Consider the following 18,933-nt stretch of genomic DNA (forward strand, 5'->3'; position numbering starts at 1 on the left):
TGATGTTTATTGCCTTGTAATTTGTCTTTTTAAGAGCAATAACCAAAGTTTGATATGGGTTGAGAAGGTTTTTGTCTTTGTATACATAGCACTTTTCAAATAAGCTCTTAAATTATGCAATTAATTCTTGCAATATCATGAAAAGTAGTCCGCAGAAAGAATATTATGTTAAGATAATGATTTCATTTTAAAAAATATTTTTTAGGCATTATTTTCTACTCTGCATTATATTGGAAGCTATTGGTGCTGTGGTGCCTACGTGTTCCACAGCAAGTTATTGAAAATGAGCTCTTAATTTTTTCTTTGAATTTCTCTAGAGTCGACTTTCAGCCATATTAGTTTTTACTTTAACTTTGTAGCTGTATTCCATAGTTCTATACCTTCAGAATTTTTATTCCGAGGTACATTTTACACCTTTAAGCATTTATAGTGGACAAAATAAATACATACTCCCTGTCTATTTGTAGTGGAAGTTTTCTGGACTTCAATTCAGAAAAGCACAAAGTGATTGATCAGGGTAATCCCCTGCTTCCTTTCAAAGATCTATGGTTGAACACTCTATTGAAATAATGTTCTGTTAAGGTAATATGCAGTACTAGTGTCAAATCCTTTCTTCTGCTAACTGAATATCTTCAGTTAGCTTTCTGTTGCTTTTTTTTTTTTTTTTTTCTTAAGCAAGCAACTGCGTATTAGAAGCTTGAGCTCGGAAGACTGTTCTTCTTGCTCATTTGTTTTTTCCAGTTCTGAGGTCACCACTTCTGTAACTACATTCCTTTTGTGAGTGTGACCTAGATTTATAGTTCCTCTGGCTGTGCTGAAATGAAGCACATTCAAAGTAGAACAGTTTTTGAAGTTTAGCAGTAGCGGATTGTGCAGCTAACCTGTCCTTGTGCTGCTCCACCAGTAACTCACCTGCCAACGTTGTCATGGCTGCCTAGACTACTCAGCCAGAATAGGTTCCTGCTACAGAGAGGTGGACCTGTTAATGCAGAAAAGATGGTAAATTGGAGTAGTGACATACCAAGAAGTTTCTGATACTCTTGATTGTCAGCTGCACAGTGGCATTCTTTGATAACTGTCCTTCATAATTCAACTTCAGTCCTAAATGCTTTATACAAAGAAAGCTCCTGGAACCCTGCCAGTTTTGAATGGAAGTGGTGTCAGAAAAAGCGATAACATCCTAATTACAGATATGTTCTTGCTGCTTCATTGTTTTCAGCAGAGCTAACGTTATACTTGCTTGAGAATGTAGCTTTGAGACTCTGGTGGGCGCGAACAGCTGACCGATTTTGTTGTTGCGTTTGCTAATTTCCCTTCATTTCAAGGCAAGAATTTTGTCTAAGCAAACATGAAAAATGCAATAGATTGCTTAGTCTTGGAACATGTTTCAGGTGTGCTACGTGTTCCTTATAATAGTCAAGATTTCTAAGCTTAGATTATTTCTGGCCTAGTCTTTGTTGCCTTTTTATTATTAATTTTTTAATGAACACTTATTCCTTAGAGTTTTTTGAAATTGAGAAGTCCTTATGGCGTAAAGTTTCTAAATAATGCTATACATTTTGCATGTGATATGTCATGTATACTGAATGTTAAAATGTAGTTTTTTTCCACCTGTTCGGTATCATTTAAAGGTTTATGAACCACATGAAACATCACTTGGAGCTTGAGAAGCAGAGCAGTGAAAGTTGGGAAAGCCACACCACCTGCCAGCACTGTTACCGCCAGTTTCCCACCCCATTCCAGCTGCAGTGCCACATTGAAAGTACACACACGCTGTATGAGTCATCTAGTAAGATGGATCTTTTTGTGACGTAAAATTTTTAGATATTGTCTTTACTTTGTTGGTTTGTAACTTCAGAATAAACATTGTACTTTAAGAGCAATAATCTTGTGATTTAATATGAGCACTGAGCACTCATTCAATTTATGTTAGAGCAATGTGTAGGAAAAAAATTAAAATAATTTTGTGGTGTTTTTTTTTTTAATTGAAAGCTTGACTGTAAGAATTCATGTCAAGGGCCTTGCACTCCTGCCTTCTTGTAATTGTACAGGAAATTTCTTCTGAAGAGTAAAGTAGTCATTAGATTGCTTTCCCTTATAGATTTATATATACAGTTCACTTATACTTACATATTATCGTTTATCTACTTATGACCCCAAATTAATTTTTACTTGTTTTTTTTTCTTGTTTTTCACTTTTTTCTAGCAATTTGTAAAATCTGTGAGTTATCCTTTGAAACAGAGCAAGTTCTTTTGCAACATATGAAGGACAATCATAAGCCAGGTGAAATGCCGTATGTTTGCCAGGTATCTCAGAGTGACTGTTTTGTATTTAGATTACACCACCACCCTGTCTATACTGTCAATAAACTTTAAACAAGAAAGTCAAACTTTTTGTTTTAGGTATGTAACTACAGATCCTCAGCTTTTTCAGATGTAGAAACACATTTTAGAACAGTTCATGAAAATACAAAACATTTGCTATGCCCATTTTGCCTCAAAGTAATTAAAATTGGAGCACCGTATATGCATCATTACATGAGGCATCAGGTAAGCAGATATTTTCAATCCTTAATGCTAGAAAAATGCTAAATATATATGATGAATCTCTACCTGAAAAAAAAAAGTAACTAGCTTGTATGATTGTTACTGGATAAGAATAGTTAATAAAATATGGTAGAAGAATTACGACTGCATATTTTTAAAAGTCTTTAAGAGAATTGTTAGAATTTTTCGTGTTTTTGGGTGACAGCAGCTCCTTGTTTAGAAAAAGTCTCCAAATATCATTGAAAGAATATTTCTGCTACATGGTTTCTTCAGTAAGTTGTAGTCATGTGTTCTGCTTTTCTTGAAGTTACTAGCAAACCTTTCACTAGTTCGGGTAGAGAAAAAGATTGTGAAGTATGGTATCTTCTTGTAACTGGTAACCTGATTCCTCCTTCTCTTTGTAATGTTATTGCCTTGCATTTTCAAGTGTTTAAGTATTCTAACTTTAATTCCTACACAGTATCTTGGCTTTGTACAGTATCAGGACTTGGTCCAGTTAATGTTTTAGAAACTGAATGACCGTTACTTGAGACAATCTAAGGCTGCAGTTTTGTTTATTGAGACATTCATGCTTACTATAGATTGTCTTCTATTTTTAAAAGAAAAAAGGGATATACCGTTGCACTAAGTGCAGACTGCAATTTTTGACATGCAAAGAAAAAATGGATCACAAGACTCAGCATCACCGAACATTTAGGAAACCCAAACAGTTAGAAGGATTGCCTCCTGGAACAAAGGTAAGTGTTCATACAGGAAAACTAAAGGGGACAAAGGCAAAAAAAAATTTATAGAGAACAGGGTGGAATAGACGTAAGTGCTTTTCTCCTTTCTTTTCCAATCCAAAGGCTTTTTTTTTTCCACACCTCTGAAACTAAAACTCTAAAAAATACTCTTTTTTGCAACAATTGCCAGATACAGTTTATGGTTTCTTCCTGGTGATCTGTAGGTATTATTCTCTGTCCCATTCTTTCATAAATGCATATACCAGTAGTCCAGTCAGAGCTGCTGCTTTCTCGAGCTGTTGGTTAGTTTACCCCCTCCCATTTATCCTTTATTGTGCTAGGAGAAAAGGAGATAGTCTGGGTGTTGGTCTGAGGGATCTGCATCGATTCTTGTGAAAGATTTTCAACCTATGAAAGGTGGTGGCAAAAAATCATATAAAGTCCAAGACCTACTTCTCTATAGACAGTATGTGCCTAAAACTCAGTTCACTAGGTTTTTCCTAGCTCCAGCATTTGAAGGAGAAAAAAAAAATCATCTAATTTTCTACTAAGCATTTTATGAAGTAAACTTGGGTCCCCTAGGAACAGTTAGGCTATTTTAAAATCATTATTCCATTTCTCAAGAAGGAGCCACTTAGACTAGGATTTTCCTGTAGCTTTCAGGAGTTTTTCCTACGTTTTTTTAATGTAGTGTGAAGATATATCTTCTTTCAGTTGAAAGAAAGAAGAAAATTAACATTTTGATCAATTCCTTACAGTTCGTTTACCGTAGAATCAGGAAGAGAACATGACTAAAGTTGATGTTGATTGTGTTGCTTGGCAGAATGTAAAGCACTGATTCTCTTTTCTGTGGCAAATACCTCAATTTTTCTAAAGAGTTCAGAGTCTTCTTGATTTTTTTTTTTTTTAAATTTAATTTTTTTAAAAAAAAAATAATTTTTTTTTTTTAAAAAAAGCTTAGATTAGGTTAAAATTTGTTATTAGTAGACCTAGACAGGATGTAGATAATGAGACTGAAGAGCTTGGAACCAGACTTAGAAGGCGAGGTGCTTACAATTAGGAGTCATCCTGCAAGTGAAAACTGGAGAACCGAATTTACAGACAAGACGAGGGTGTGTGATAGTGCCAGATGAGAGGTCAGGAACTAGCATTAGTCCTTAGGGGAATCTGGGATGAGAAGCGAAAATATCTGAAGGAATCACATTGGCTAATCGTGAGGCAACAAGACACAGGCTTTTGTTAAATCCAGGCACCGATGGGTTTGTTTGATATTCTTCTTAGCAGGCCTAAATGGCCTGACATTTTTGTTTCTTCTCCACAGCTATGTTTTTTTGTTTTAAGAAAGCAGGATGTAGCCAGTTGCAGGTCTGAAAAGAGAGCAGGGTGTTTTTTCATGGCTAACTACTTCCACCAAAACAAGAGCCTTTTAAGCATCTATTGAGGTTAGGTTTACTCTAGTCAACAGTATTTCATATTTTTCAAAGCGGTCTTTACTGAGGAGTGTTTCTTATGCTATGATTTTTTTTCCTGAAGTGACTTAAACTTCGAGACAAATGGAAATGGGAGTTTAGCAAGCTTAAATCTAAATAGAAAAATTTTTAATTTCATACTTGTAGGTGACTATTCGAGCATCTGTTGGATCTCTTCAATCAGGATCATCAGCTACATCTTCTGTTAGTACAAGCATTTCCATGTTTCAGTTATCACCTAAAGCTAAAAATAAAACCACTAGAAATCATAACAAATCTAATGCAAATAAGTCAAAAGAAAAATCAAAACCAGCTACAGCAAAGAAGCAAAATGCATGGACCAACAGCCAAAAAAAAAAAGTTACAAATACAGCATTGCATAATCTAAGGTAAAATATTATCTTTAAAATATATTTCAGTATACTTTGGATATAAGTAACTGATCATTTATTATCTTTCAATATCAAGAAAGTAAAAGCAAGCTGTTGAGGGAATGCAGTCCTTGTATTTACAATTTACTGAGTTTTACTATCCTTACATTAATAATTTAATGAGTGTTTTATGGACTAGAATATAATTTCATTGGCTGAGTTAGCAGTTTTCTTTGTCAAAGATTGTAGATGTCTCCCTTCCAATAAGGTGCTAATATTCACAGTGTGTAGGTGAGACATCGAAAAACAGCCAGCAAAATTGAGGAAGGGCAGGATTACGTTCTTACTTTGCAGATATTTCAGAGCTTGTGGGGATTATCAAGGGTGACAGGAAAGCCAAAGGCTCACTTTTTCTCTAATGTAGACAACCTTGCTGCTAACTGAAAGCAACAAGTTTGAAATAGTTATCTCATCCTAAAGTGTTGATGATATTAACTCTTTCATATTACTGTTAGGTGTCGTTTGGGAGCTCACAAATGCATTGAGTGTTACTCGGAAATAAAAGATTTTGCAAGCCATTTTCCCGCTTATGTCCACTGTAGCTTATGCAGATACAACACTAGCTGTAGCAAAGCCTATGTGAATCACATGATGAGGTAAGAACTCTTAAATTTGTATGGGGTTATCAAATACTTCATGTAAGGTGTGTAAAGTGTTTGTATTAGCTGAATTTTGAACTGGGTCATAGGACTAGCAGGGAAATGTGTAAGGTGGAATTTTGTTTTTGTAACGAGGGCCTAAACCCTGTGTTCTTGTTTTGACTTCAAAGTCCAGTGGTTCCGGCGGTGTTCTGTCTTTGCTTCAGAGTTTCTGTGGGATCTTCCTCAATCTTTTCGACCAGACTTAATGACTAATTGTCGCATGTTCTCTGGGTTTCAGATTGAATACCCCACCTGATTTTACAAGTGCTGAATGCATACAGCCACAGCTATTGCTAATGAAATCTGTGCTCAGAATAATGTAAAGGATGTCTCAAATAGCATACTCAAGTGGATACTTACTCTACTTCTGGTCATCTGTAAAAATAACATCTCATTTTGCAGGAAGTTTGCCACTGATTATGAAGCAGTGTAGGGTATTAGTCATGACAGCTGTTAAAAAAGCCTGTTAAGAAAACATGAATTAGTTTTCAGAGCAGTAGAATTATACTATTCAATGATTAGACACAGATCATGTAGCAGTGATGGTAAAACAAAATTTTGAGAACTCACTTTTTAATCCTGTGCCCTGAACAAGCCAAATGTATTGCGGAAAATACAGAATGCAGTTGTCTTTTCAAATGCATGTATGTATATAGTGTCTTGGCATTTTTGAGTGCTAGAATTCTTGAATTCATGACCCAAGTCTTTAAAAGCTTTTGTATATATTTTATATGTTGATCAGTTCATATTAATTTCAATGCTCATGTAAGTCATAGACTGAAATATTTTACATGCTTTTATGCATATAACCTATTGATTGCATGCTTTAAAAAAAGAATAAAAACTACTGTGCTTGTACAAGAGAATGTTTACTCCAGAAGGGGACAGGGAGAATCTAAGGTAAACTGTTCCTACTGTTGCCTATGTTTTCGGTGTTGTCAAATTCAACTACGTAGTAAAATAGCCAGTCTTTTGTCCTCTGTCTCCTTGGTGCACTAATGCTCCCCCTACTTTGACCCCTTGCATCAGCTATCATTGACTTTTTTGGTGAGTGTAAGGAACAAGGGGTGGTGAGGAGGAAGGCTGTTACAGGGAAGGTATTTCTGCAGTAGCAGCTCTCATACTCAGCTGCTTACTTTTTGTTTCATATGGGAGTACAGTGTTGGCACTATGAGATAAATTATGGGTTGTCTGAAAAAGTGATTTATCTCCTTTAAAGTCTTCTCTCTAGGAAGTGTGAGTTAGCAAAGCTTCATTTCTTTCGTGGAGCACCCTACAGCTACAGCGCTTCAAGGGCTAAGCCGCTGATGTAGCTAATGTTCTTGCAGGACTGTGCCAACAAAGTTAAGCCTTGCCCCTCCCAAACTTGTTATTTGTGAGAGAGCCAGTGTTTTAAACTAGAACTGAGATTCACAAGCCCATAAGCTTTCAGCAATTTCATGTTTTAGAATAATTCAGGTTAGTAGTTGAGTCTTCTATTTTCATGCCTTGTCATAAGCAAATTGCAGTACTATGTACAATCTAGGGGATATGTAGAGTAATGTACTCTAGAAAACCAGTCTAAGTAGTAATATTATCTTACATTTAGTTTTCACAGTGCTCGTCAAAGTAAAAGATTTTGGATCTATAAGAAGCATTCAGAAGAGCTACGGTAATTCACCTTTTTTCGGTGTACAAGTCATTACGATTTTAATTTCTGATAGTGAATTGATTGGTTAAATGAGATTAGAACCTCTTGAATTTCTAGGCTTCCACAATTTAGGAAGAGCAGAGAAATAAAAACATTAACTCTTCCACTATCTGTTCTGTTCAGTGACAAATATTTGTTATTTTTTCACATTTATTAACTTCTTTCCTAATGCCGAGCAGTTTTAAAAAATATTTCTATTTCTTTATTTTCCAATTTTACACAATGTAAAAAATTGGGGGTAGAGAGGGAAACAAAACCCAAACAACCAACCAAAACTGAGAAACTCATGCTTTACAGGTAAATATCTGTCTAAAGTGATGTTTTTTGTATTACATCCAGCATGGAGATGCCTTGGTCATTCACTGGGATTTCCAGGTGCTAGCTGCAGTATAAAAAGGAAGAATATGTTTTTGTGAGTCATCTCATCTAAAGTTACAGGAAATTTTATTTCTTTCTTTATAGTCTGTCCGGTTGCCATAAATTAAGAAAACCGTTTTCACAATCGTATTTATACTTCCTTTTTGCTTTCTCTTCTCTAGAGGTGTTACTGTAGTATGTCTTAACTGTGATTTCCTGACTGATGTTTCTGGCTTAGATAGCATGGCCACACATCTGAGTGAAAGCCACACTCATACTTGTCAAGTTATTTTAGAGAAAGGTGAGTACATATAGTGTCTTTTCTATATAGTATACATGTATAAATACGTACATGTGGAGTCTTTGTGTTATTGCAGTCCTTTTTTCAGTTGCATTGTCATTATTTCTGTATATTTGAATTTGAAAGTGAATACTGCTGTATTTCCACATTTTAAAATATTTTTAATTAAACCCTTTATTTTTATTTTCCGTTTCTGTAGATACCCCAACTGCTGAACAAGTATCTGAGTAAGTTTTGTTTTACTGCTCAATGTTTATTTCTATAAGTTTAGTGACAGATGGCCAAAATTTGCACTTTGAATTTGGATTTCTTTTGAATTTCATAGAATTTGAAAAGTATGGATGAACATAGACCCTTACTTGTGCTTTTTGCTCTTACCATGTCCACAATGGCAAGAATGGGGAGATAAAATGATTACCTACTGCAGCCAAAATCAAAACCAGATTTTTGTTCAGTTTGGCCAAAGAGACAGAAATAGTTGTTGCAATATTAGAACTTTTCAATGCTGACTTCAAAGTCTAGACAGAGTGAGACTGTTATTTCAACTTGCTTTAGTACTAGCTTTATTAAATGAGTGGTTTATGTTCTTTATGTAATATTAATATGAATGGAAAAACTCCCTTACCTTTATTGAAGTAAGACAGATTCAGACTTAATCTTTTTTAAATACTTACAAGTTATTTTCAAAATTACGTTACTTATATGACAAAGGTATCCTGTTTTGTATTAACTTTTTAATTCTGACTTCCAAAGAAAAATTAATAGGAGGATTTTGGCTTTCAGGTTTTTTAAGGAATTGAAAAAGAACCTGCAGTATTGTGGAGATTGCGTTGCAGGGTTTGCTTGGGGCTTTTTTTAACCTTAGAAGAATGAGATGTGCCAAGCCATCCGGTTATCCTGGAACGCTACCCGAAGCTTTACAATGTAGCTTCTTAGCCTACTTATGCCTTCTTTGAAGATGCTGATGTGTGTCAGTTGAATCAAACGTTTGAGTTCTCTCTAAACAGTTTCAGAACATAGAAACAAAAATGTCAATTAGGCTGCAAAGAAGGGATTTTAAAAGACAGAATGTTTAACCTTGATTTAACAACAAGGTGCTGTTGAGTCCATCTAACCTCTTGCAGGATTCTAAAAGGGATTACACATTCTCATGCATGATGAGAACTCTTCCAACAGAGTGAGAAGTTCTTAGACCTCTAAGCATAAATCAGCCCTTACTCAGTGTTGGAAATATCCCCAATGGATTATTTCATAAGAATTAAGTATTTTCTTTCTGAGTTCCCATAAATGGGCCAATAAGAGGGGATACTGGAATAACCTGTTATTTCATCCAAACTTGGACATACTTCTCTTTGGCTATGAGTAATAGTAGAGCAAAATAGATGATATAAACTTCAAAACTCTACTGTTTAGCATCTGATGCAGTTGAATAAAATTGGCGGTCTGAGATAACTAATAGACATTATTAAAAAGAATTGAAGATATTCTGGCGGGAACGAACAGGAGAAGGAAGTTAATTTGGGAAAGCATTCCAAAAAGCCATTTGAAAAATGAAATTTCTGATTTTGGAGCACAGAATATTGAAATTGGACAAAACACTGGAAAGAGTCATCTAGGAGGGTGAGCTACATTCCCTTCATTAATCCAGGCTGGCTTGTGTCCTTTAGCAGTTTAGATTTCAGCAAAACTCAAACAATGGAGAAAAAGAAAGTGTTGAGCTGCGATACACCCTTAGCTTTTCTACTTGGAGCTGGTATTAGGTGGTGGGAATTAATACTTGCTGAACTATATGTAAGGAAAGGTTATAGGTATATCGAACGGTGGGGAAGAGGTACTGTTGTGGCAGGCTATTGTCAGTACTGCACCAGGATCTAGCTGTCTTGAATAGTATTTTCATATGACATCTCTGTAATATATATTTAAGAATGTTGAATATACAAAGTATATATTACTCAGAAACAGATGGGTGAGCACTGAAAGGGCCTGGAGTCAAGAATATGTGCAGGTTTGTTTCTGCAAGCTGTTAAATTAGGACAGATGCAGATAACCATTAGTTTTGAGAGCTCTGATGTTGACGTAAGATGAGTTACGGGTACCACATGAGGTGATAGAATCTGTGATGGTGCTTTTTGAAACTGTCATGCTCATAGACTTCGTTAATTTCAGTAAATCTTGTCCTGTTCTGTATACTAATTTTCTGCTGCTTTGGACAAGAATATAACATTGCTAAACCTAAGAGCATAAATATACCTGTGCAGTGGATTTTTTAATTCATTATTTACAGTACAGAGTACACACAAAAATGTTCATCTTTTTGCGGGACTGTTCTTCATGGTACTCTGTGGTTTGCTTTGGAAGAAGAGGAACTTGTAGACAATATTCATAACTTCTGCTGTGTAGTTTCTCAATGATCTATGAGTGTTTCTTCCCATTCTTTCACCCATAATTCAATGAGATATGACTTATTTGTGGGGCTCTTGAGAATCACTTCATCTTCAGAAACAATGACTCACAGTTGCAATCTTGAATGCCTTTGGATCTTCTCTTGCATCTCTCAGATGGTGTCTTTTGTTATCTTTTATTATGCATCAGACTGTCTGTGTGTGTTGTAAAACTCATCTTTATTGCTAATGACCAGACGTGTTCTGTGAGCTCTGTGTAGTGTTGATGGGACTGTCTCTGGACCAGAATCCTGCCATTAGTAATGCAGATAACATGGCTGGAGAAGTTCCAGCAGCAATTGCTTTTTAAATTGTTGCTCTACATAAAGTTGCCTTGTTTGTTTAGTGTTGAGGGAATAAGGCTTAGTAACTATGCCAATACTCTTCTAATGCTCAACTCTCTGCTTTGCGCAACAATTAACATATTTTTAAATGAACTGACAGCAGACATTTTTGTTGCAGGGGAGTTGAAAGTGAGCAGGTATCCTATACTGCCTTGGCTCACTGATACATCATTGTGGACCAGAAAATTCAACCCAGTCCAGCTTGGGATTATTTTGGTATGTAAGTGAACAAGGATCTGACCAGACCTTTTTCTTTTTCTTCATACATTGAAGCTGTGGTATTCTCTTCTTGCATCTTTTAGGCAGCAGGTCTGGTCTTTCTCCAAATATTGTAGTCTGGCGAAGGCCCCTTCTGTGATAATGTTCTCTGCTTTGCAGCATTGACTTGCAGCTTTTTGGGGGCTATACTCCTTTGAAGAGAGGCTTACCAGGAGTTTGATGTATGTGATGCAGTGTTTCTTTGCTGCTTGTAGCAGTGTTTCTTTGCTGCTCAAGTCTCTCAATACCATCCCAAGCCAGACTAGTATATAAATGATGACGTATGTGTTGACATGAAAACCCATTTTATTCTGAACTTGATCCTAGCTTCTGAAACTAAAGGGCTTTGTCATTCTCTTTGGGTGTTCACTAAAACATCTATTTAATATTCAAGTAAGTTGCATTTTTGTCTGCCAATGACTTTACAGTATATAGTAGCAAAATATGCTTTGAATTACTTCTGTTGCGTGTAACTGCATAAAGTGAATCTTGACCAAAGATTTTATTAGCTGCTTTGCTCTGGTAGCTAAGCTTCTTTTTATTCCGAAATACTGTAGGAGGAGAGCATGTGATGGAAGCAGATACATTTATTGAGCCTTGGTTCTGAGGGTGGAGCAGCCACAGTTCATTCACACTTTATTCTTTTGGTATCATCTCTCATCTTCAAGGATGCTCTACTCAAGCTGCTGAGACATCTGCTGCTTTTGATTTCACTGCTTCTGACTTCATCTTTAGTTCTAGATGTTCTGTGGCAAGTTTATCTGTCAACAGGTTGTCTGGATGTATGATGAGCTTTCCTTTTGTCATAATGAACATCTAGTGTTCCTCCAAACTCAACCTCCTGCTTACAGTGGATATGTATCTTGGTTTAATCTCTAATTTACTAGCTTCCAAGCAACCTAAGAGCTAATCTTACTCTGAGATCAGTCCCCGTTATAACCTCTGAGTTATAAGAGATTATTTCTGATGAATGCAAGCTGTTCTTGATTTGCAGCACTTTCTTTTCCTGCATAATCAAATTCTCTGAGAAAATTCATTTTTACCAGTATTTTTGTCCTCTTCACCTTTAGTATTGGAACAGTAACAGTTTTGTGATAGTGAGCTTCTGCAACCACTGTGGTATTGCTAATAATAACAACGATCCTGTCATCCATTGTCTCTTATGCATATTTTGTGATTGAGCATCTGCACGCTTACTCGGTACTCTAAAATCTCATTGTTCTTTTTCCTACTTTTTTTCTTCTGACAGAAGCTATGTTCCATCTTGAATGCTGCTGTTCAACCTAAAGCATCAGTTACCTACTCCAGGTTTTTCTTGCAGGACTTACTTCTGTTTTGACACAGCAGCATTCAAAAAAGCATAGTGGGTTTGTGTTTTCATTGTGAACATGTTGTTGCATTTCAAAGAAAGTTGAATCTGTGATATTTCACTTTCATTCAGGTTTCCAGCAACAACGAAACTGGAATATGATTGCAGATTTTCGTGGCTTTCAGCAATGTTCTTTAAGAATTTCCCAGAAATTACACTAGATTGACATTTCAATTTGAAGTTATGTAAATTATACGTCTGCTCATTTTGAATATTATAATTTGGTTCTTTTACAGCTTTACTACAGATTTTTTTTTTTAAGTTTCAGCCTTGCAGTTAAAACACTTGTAAGCCACATTCAGAATTGCCAGCTTTGTGTAAATAGTTCACATAGAAACAATTGGCACCGTGGCATCCCGTTTCTGTTTGTTTGTGCGAGGATCTCAGAAAAGTTACTCATGTGGAAAACTCAAACCATAAAACTGGTACTAAACCATGCAAGTAAACCTGCCTGACTCAATATTAAATATCCATGAATGTCCCAACAACTACCAAGTTATGTGAATAATGCAACATATTGGAGCACATCTGCAAGGACAGAGCATGAATATGCATGGTATAACCAGTTTAGTTTATGGTCAAAGAACTAAGATTTAATTTGTTTGTACCTTAATCTGTCTCTTTTTGTTGTTTTTAGGATGTTGGGTGTCACTGCATTATGGGCTCTTAAAAGACACGTAGTTGCAGGGCAACCTCACTTGAATGAATTAATTCTGTACTACCTTTGGAAAGTCTTTCTGACTTGAAAGTAAATGTTTATTTCTGTTATTCTGTTAAATGACTGTAACTGCAGCTTTGGTAATAACACTTTACTACTCATGATAATAACAGTATGTAGCTGTTTTCATTGTTAACCCCATTTTACAGGTGAGAAACTGGAGACAGTGTCAACCAACATGAATGTCACCATCTTTCACATTCAGTCATTAACATTTTAAAACCAGCAGAGCATAGAGGCACATTTTTCTTCTCTCTAACTATGCATTCACATGTACTCTCCTAGCAAATGCTCATACAATCAGATATTTGGGGGAGAATTGTGCTTTATGAGTTATAATTTCTACTTAGAGTTATATTTTTCAAAATGGGGAATTTCTGCTAAAAGCTGGGGTTCTTAAAAAAAAAAGTTTCCGTTCTCTTGGTTGTAAAAATAAATTTATATTTTTAATGCCGGGTGTGGTTCAGTTGAGTGGCCGGAAGGTACCTTCGAGCCACTTAAATTACATAAAGTTCTTTTCTAGAAATTCTTGAAGCTACAGTCACGCTATCAAAGGTTACTTTTGGTTAGGGCTGGACAAAAAAGAGATGATTGGCAAATGATTCCAGCTGAGTTTCAGTACTGCTTACCCAAAGAACTCTTTGGTTGTAAGAAAACTTGACAGATCTCTGGGAAGACAATTGCTCATGATTTGAGCTCTGTGTGTGTGTGCAGATATACATAATTTTATTATGTGAGAGCAGGGGAAGCAATGAGGCTGATGAATTTCAGAAATGGGAATGCTCCCATCTCTGCTTGGACTGTGCATTTTAGAGTCTACGTGTTTCACTGACTCCAAGTCTCTTCCATTAGTCCTAGATGACTCCTCACTTATCAAATAAAGTTTCAGATCAACCTGAGCTTTAAGGTGCCTAAATTAGTGTTCTTGCTTACCTAGCTTTTATTCTGAGTCTCTTTGGTTTTATGGCAAATCCATTCTATTGAGTGTCTCAATCAAGCTGAAATGTAGTGTGCAGCTGCTACATTTTGGGGGCATTTTTTTAAGGGATTAACAATTAAGAGGCATTTTTTCATTGTTCTTAACGAGGAGGTTATTTTTATGTAGAATAAAGAATCTTTGGAGAGTTCTAGAGAGGTTTCAAAGTTGCTTGGAATTGTGGACTAGCAGGCTGTACTTAGCAGAGATGGTCATGATCTTTGTTTTCTTTTCATAATGTTCTTTCCAGAAGCACTGTAGCTCCACAGATGTAAGAAAGTACATTGAGAACTATGGGATTTAGGATTTCTTATATCACAAAAGTGTTGGAATCATCACAGGTGATAGTCTTCTATGGTTTAGTATCCATTTATTAAACTTCTGCTAATTTGTTTAAGTTCTTACATAGAAATCATTAAAGCAGTGAAGCTAAGCTACGTGTTTCGCGTCGCATCATGTTTTGCTGGTGTTGCTACATATGACTAAATATTTCAGAGTATTTCAAGTCCCTGACCCAAAAAACGTGTTGTCGTTGGATTTACCCTGATCATTTTCCTTACTGTTAAATTAGACAATATAGCAGTGTTATTTTAAAACAACCTTTTTTTTTAGTTATTTTTGCCATCTTTTATTGCAAACTAAGATGTAATAATTAAAATAGTTAGAAATGATTGTTTATACTACAGTTGAAGTTGTTGGTTACCTGCTAGAAGATTAGTGTTTTAAGGTGTTTATGGTGTGCTGAAAGTATGTGCTAAAATTCTTTAAAAGGTCTTTTTTTTTTTTTATTACTGCTTTCCTGGATTAAATTGGGAAAACACAAGTAGTAGATATCAATCTAATAGTAGTATACATTTTTCATAACATTTAAGTTGATAAAGCGGTTTCTTCTGTCAAGTATTTTGTACCTTGTAGACAGCCATTAAGACTTGCTGAGGTCGTGAATCATTTAATTTATGATTAATAACATTATTTAAATATAACAGAGGAAGCACCATACTTCAGCAGATTAAATTTGCCTTTAATGCAGCATCAACAAAGAAGATACAGGCATAAGCAATTTTGACGGGTTTGTTCTTTTTTTCTTTTTTTAATAGCAAACCTTTGAAAGGTTAGATTTTATATTAGAACTGATGACTTAACAAGGTTTTGTAGGAGACATACTTCTTGCTATCTCTGCAGTAGCATTTTCTTACATAAACACAGAAAATCAATGTTAGTGATGTTGAGATAAGCTGTTTAATTAATGCGGTTTTAAAAGTCAATAAATTTAAATAATAGATAGCTAATCTAATGTATAGACTATGCCTGTGTAGGTATTTTGAAGGAAGTATCTCCTCCAAATAGCAGCTGGAGGTCAGCTGCAGTGTTTTATAGTTGCCCTGAAGTAAACTAGAGCTGTGTTCTGGGTATTCCTGTTATGGCAGACAATGAAAACTGAACTTGTTTTGCAGAAAGTTTTTGTTGAGCCATAATGTGGCTTTATGCTCTTTTTAAAAGTACATTTCAGCAAATTTGTCATTTCATATCTTAAATACTTCAGTCATGGTTTAAAAGGCCTTGATGGTGAGGAGATTGTGCCTCATGTAGAATTGCAGTAAGCACTAGAATAAAAGCGTTGCTAACCATCTTAAGACTGTTGGTTCTTGTCTTTCATGAGGTGAGATAACTGGAACAGGTTACGTGAAACAAGTTTATCGTATAGTTTCTGTATACCCAAGTAAACATTCTAAAAATCTGAAATGCTCTTCTGGAACCCTGAAGTGCATTTAAGCTCCAAATAAGTATCAGCTTTAAAAATTGATTTCAGATTACCAAGTTGCTTTCTTACTTAAGTATCTTCATCCTTGTATCTATTTTAACTATACAGTATTTTAAAACATTGAATCTTCATTCATTATCCACTAGGTTAAAGACTGAAATCTCCATGAGAGAGAGAGAGAGAATCTAAGCTGGAGGTAGTGTCTTTTCTTCATGCTGTCTAACAATATCTATGAACTTCATAACTAGTTTGAAGATCCAAAACCATTACTTTTTTTAACTATACATATACTACTGGGCCATGGTGTTTAGAAGATACGCACAGTGCAAAAAATCTAGCTTTTTGTATTTTACTACAAAAAGATGTGACAGTGTTGGAGGGGCACCGTTAGTATGTCTGCCACACCCAAAGATTTCCAGTGTGCAGTCAGTCAGTTCTGGTTGATCTGTATGCCAGGCTCCAATGAAGGAATAGTTTAGTTGCCTTCTAAAACTTCATCTTCAGGGAACCTGGAAATTGGCCTGAAATATAACCTGAGATCTGAGTAAATATTGACTCTGAACTGTAACTTTTGAGGTTTTTGTTTTATTTGTACTTAAAGAGGAAAATCTTTGCAAATGCCTCTTCAGGCCCAAATTATATTTTTCTAGGCATATGTACAAATTTTCCCATGGTTTCTGCCTATCAGGAATCTAAATGATCTCACAGTACACAGTACTTTGGATTCTGGTTTTATAGAATTTTCTTCCATGACAAGTTGTTTTTTCTGTTGCCCATCAAAAAGGGCAATCTGTTACAGAAATCCCAGCTGGTAACAGAGTGGGAGAAGTCCTCAAATCTAGTAAGGACATTTCTTGTGATACTGCTTGTCTGCTTCCCAAAATGCGAAGAAGTTGGTGAGATCACTTTAACAGAAGCAATGATTTTGCAGAAATGTGAGAAGACTGTTCACCTGCATTCAGCAGCATAAAGCAAGATTCTCAAACATACACAGTAACACCTTTTCTTTCCATAGACTCCATTACCACTTCTGAAGTGTTTTCTCTTAGTTTTTCATAATTTTTCATCCCATATTGTGTTTCAGCATTATAAAAGATGTGGAATTCGTATTTTTTTGCTCCACAAAATTGTGTTCCGTAATAATGGCTTTAATTTTAAAATAAACCAAAAATTGCAACATCCCACCCAAGCGAAAACAAAACAAAGACCAACCCACACGTACTAGCCCCTAAGGTTGGAGAAGATGGAGAATACTGACAGAACAGGCTACTTCGGTGTTGGCTGCCTGAGCTTCCAGGACATCTGAACCAAGACCTTGCAAACAGTGAGCTGCACGTCAGTGCCATGAAGACCATGGGGAACCTCCTGTGGTTTTTTCCAAAGTGCTATGAAATGCCTGTTATTTCACTGCAGCAGGTGCTTGACATTTTGGCTGTTTGTTGAAATACACAGCAGGAGATTCAAGGACAGACTCCTAGGGTGCTGAAGAACCAAAAACAGAACTTGATGAATCAGGTTGTTTAAAAGCATAGGATTTGAAACTGAGAGATAAGTTGGAAAGTGTTTCTTAGCATGGCTCATACATCTGTGGGTTTTGTAGGACAGAAATATAACAAAGTATGATAGAAGTATAGCAAAGGGTGTTTTGGAAGATAGAATAAGCTTGACTTTACCATACAATTTTAAAATACTTGCTGCGTAACTTGGCCTCATTGAAACAAAATATACCACCTCTGTGAGGGGAAAAAAATACAATGCTAGAAGTATGTAACATTATTTACACAGTTCTAAATATTTAAGAGGTTCAGATACAAATGATCACTTAAAATATTCACCTTTATGTACAATGTCATTTTCTATTTTAAAACCAAAATTAACTTATAGTTGTATTCAGACAGAAAAAAAAAAAGTTTGATTTCTTGATTTTGTCACTTAGGCACTTAGAATTTCCTAAATGAGAATGAGAGTATATGGGCAAGAAGCCCTGTAAGCATGCATAGGAGATGCTTTTAGAAGACTGGTGTGGCTGTTTCCAAATGGCAGTTTTCAGTCACTTGCTTTTCTACTGTTCTAAAAAGTTGGGGGAGGGAAATTACCTTTGTAATTGTTGTTTAGAGTTTAAAAGTTAATTTGTTGGGAGAGGAGACTCAAAAGTTTCTTCTGTGACAAGCATTTTGTTAAGAATCTTCCTTACACTTAATGCAATAGAATTTGTAGGGCTAAAACACCATGTAATGCTTAAAAAATATACTCACCTCAACTTTGTTTTTCTTGCTTTTCCTTTGCTTTTTTTTGCTAGCAAAGCACAAGTTTAGTTCACTTTTTTTCTCTCAGCCTTAGTTTGCGTCCTCTGCAATAAGGCATAATTGAAATTATGTGTATGAAAAGGGCTAAGAGAGTTACTTTAAAATTTTGCTTTGTTTCTTTTTTTTTTTTTTTAAACTTGGAATACTATTTGCAAACATCTGAAGATCCATGCTCAATCTATGCTACATAGCAGCTTTATGGGAAAGTTAGTCTGAAATTATTTCTACAACTTTATATTGTAATCTATCGCTCATGAACGTAAAATAAAAGAAATATAATTAATTATTACAGAAAATTTCAAGACATAGTATATCTGAAGGAAAAACAGAAACACCAACTTTGAGAGGTAAATACAATGATCAGCTGCGTCTTGAAATCAGGTACATAAATAACACATGCTGTGTTATTTCTCAGGTAATTGGGCAAAAGTATTTAATTAGTATTTTCATAATGTGTATTTCCTATTACAGAAAAATTGGAATGGTGGTCATAATGTACTTACTCATCAAGGCATGTAGAATATAGGTTCCAAGGGCCAAACCACGTTCTTAGTAATGCTTAAACTGCAAATAAGATTCCTAAGGCATTAAATAAATTGTA

The 18,933-nt window shown here is 35.5% G+C and overlaps 1 protein-coding gene across 6 annotated transcripts in view; it reads left to right on the plus strand.

The window, feature by feature from the left end:
- Positions 1-18,933, plus strand: part of ZNF280D (zinc finger protein 280D) — a 42,706-nt gene that overhangs the window by 17,294 nt on the left and 6,479 nt on the right. For 2 of the 6 annotated variants that reach the window (XM_065641602.1, XM_065641605.1), the window contains 9 exons: positions 1,632-1,789; positions 2,207-2,307; positions 2,404-2,550; positions 3,150-3,284; positions 4,886-5,127; positions 5,625-5,765; positions 7,399-7,461; positions 8,040-8,158; positions 8,358-8,385. In XM_065641602.1, the coding sequence (XP_065497674.1) occupies positions 1,632-1,789; positions 2,207-2,307; positions 2,404-2,550; positions 3,150-3,284; positions 4,886-5,127; positions 5,625-5,765; positions 7,399-7,461; positions 8,040-8,158; positions 8,358-8,385 (1,134 nt within the window). Of the gene's footprint in view, positions 1-1,631; positions 1,790-2,206; positions 2,308-2,403; positions 2,551-3,149; positions 3,285-4,885; positions 5,128-5,624; positions 5,766-7,398; positions 7,462-8,039; positions 8,159-8,357; positions 8,386-11,061; positions 11,160-18,933 lie in introns of all 6 variants that reach the window. The other 4 variants (XR_010606731.1, XM_065641604.1, XM_065641606.1 and 1 more) reach the window with 4 other exon arrangements.

The sequence above is a fragment of the Caloenas nicobarica genome, chromosome 10 (assembly GCF_036013445.1).
Source record: "Caloenas nicobarica isolate bCalNic1 chromosome 10, bCalNic1.hap1, whole genome shotgun sequence".
Lineage (NCBI taxonomy): Eukaryota > Metazoa > Chordata > Aves > Columbiformes > Columbidae > Caloenas > Caloenas nicobarica.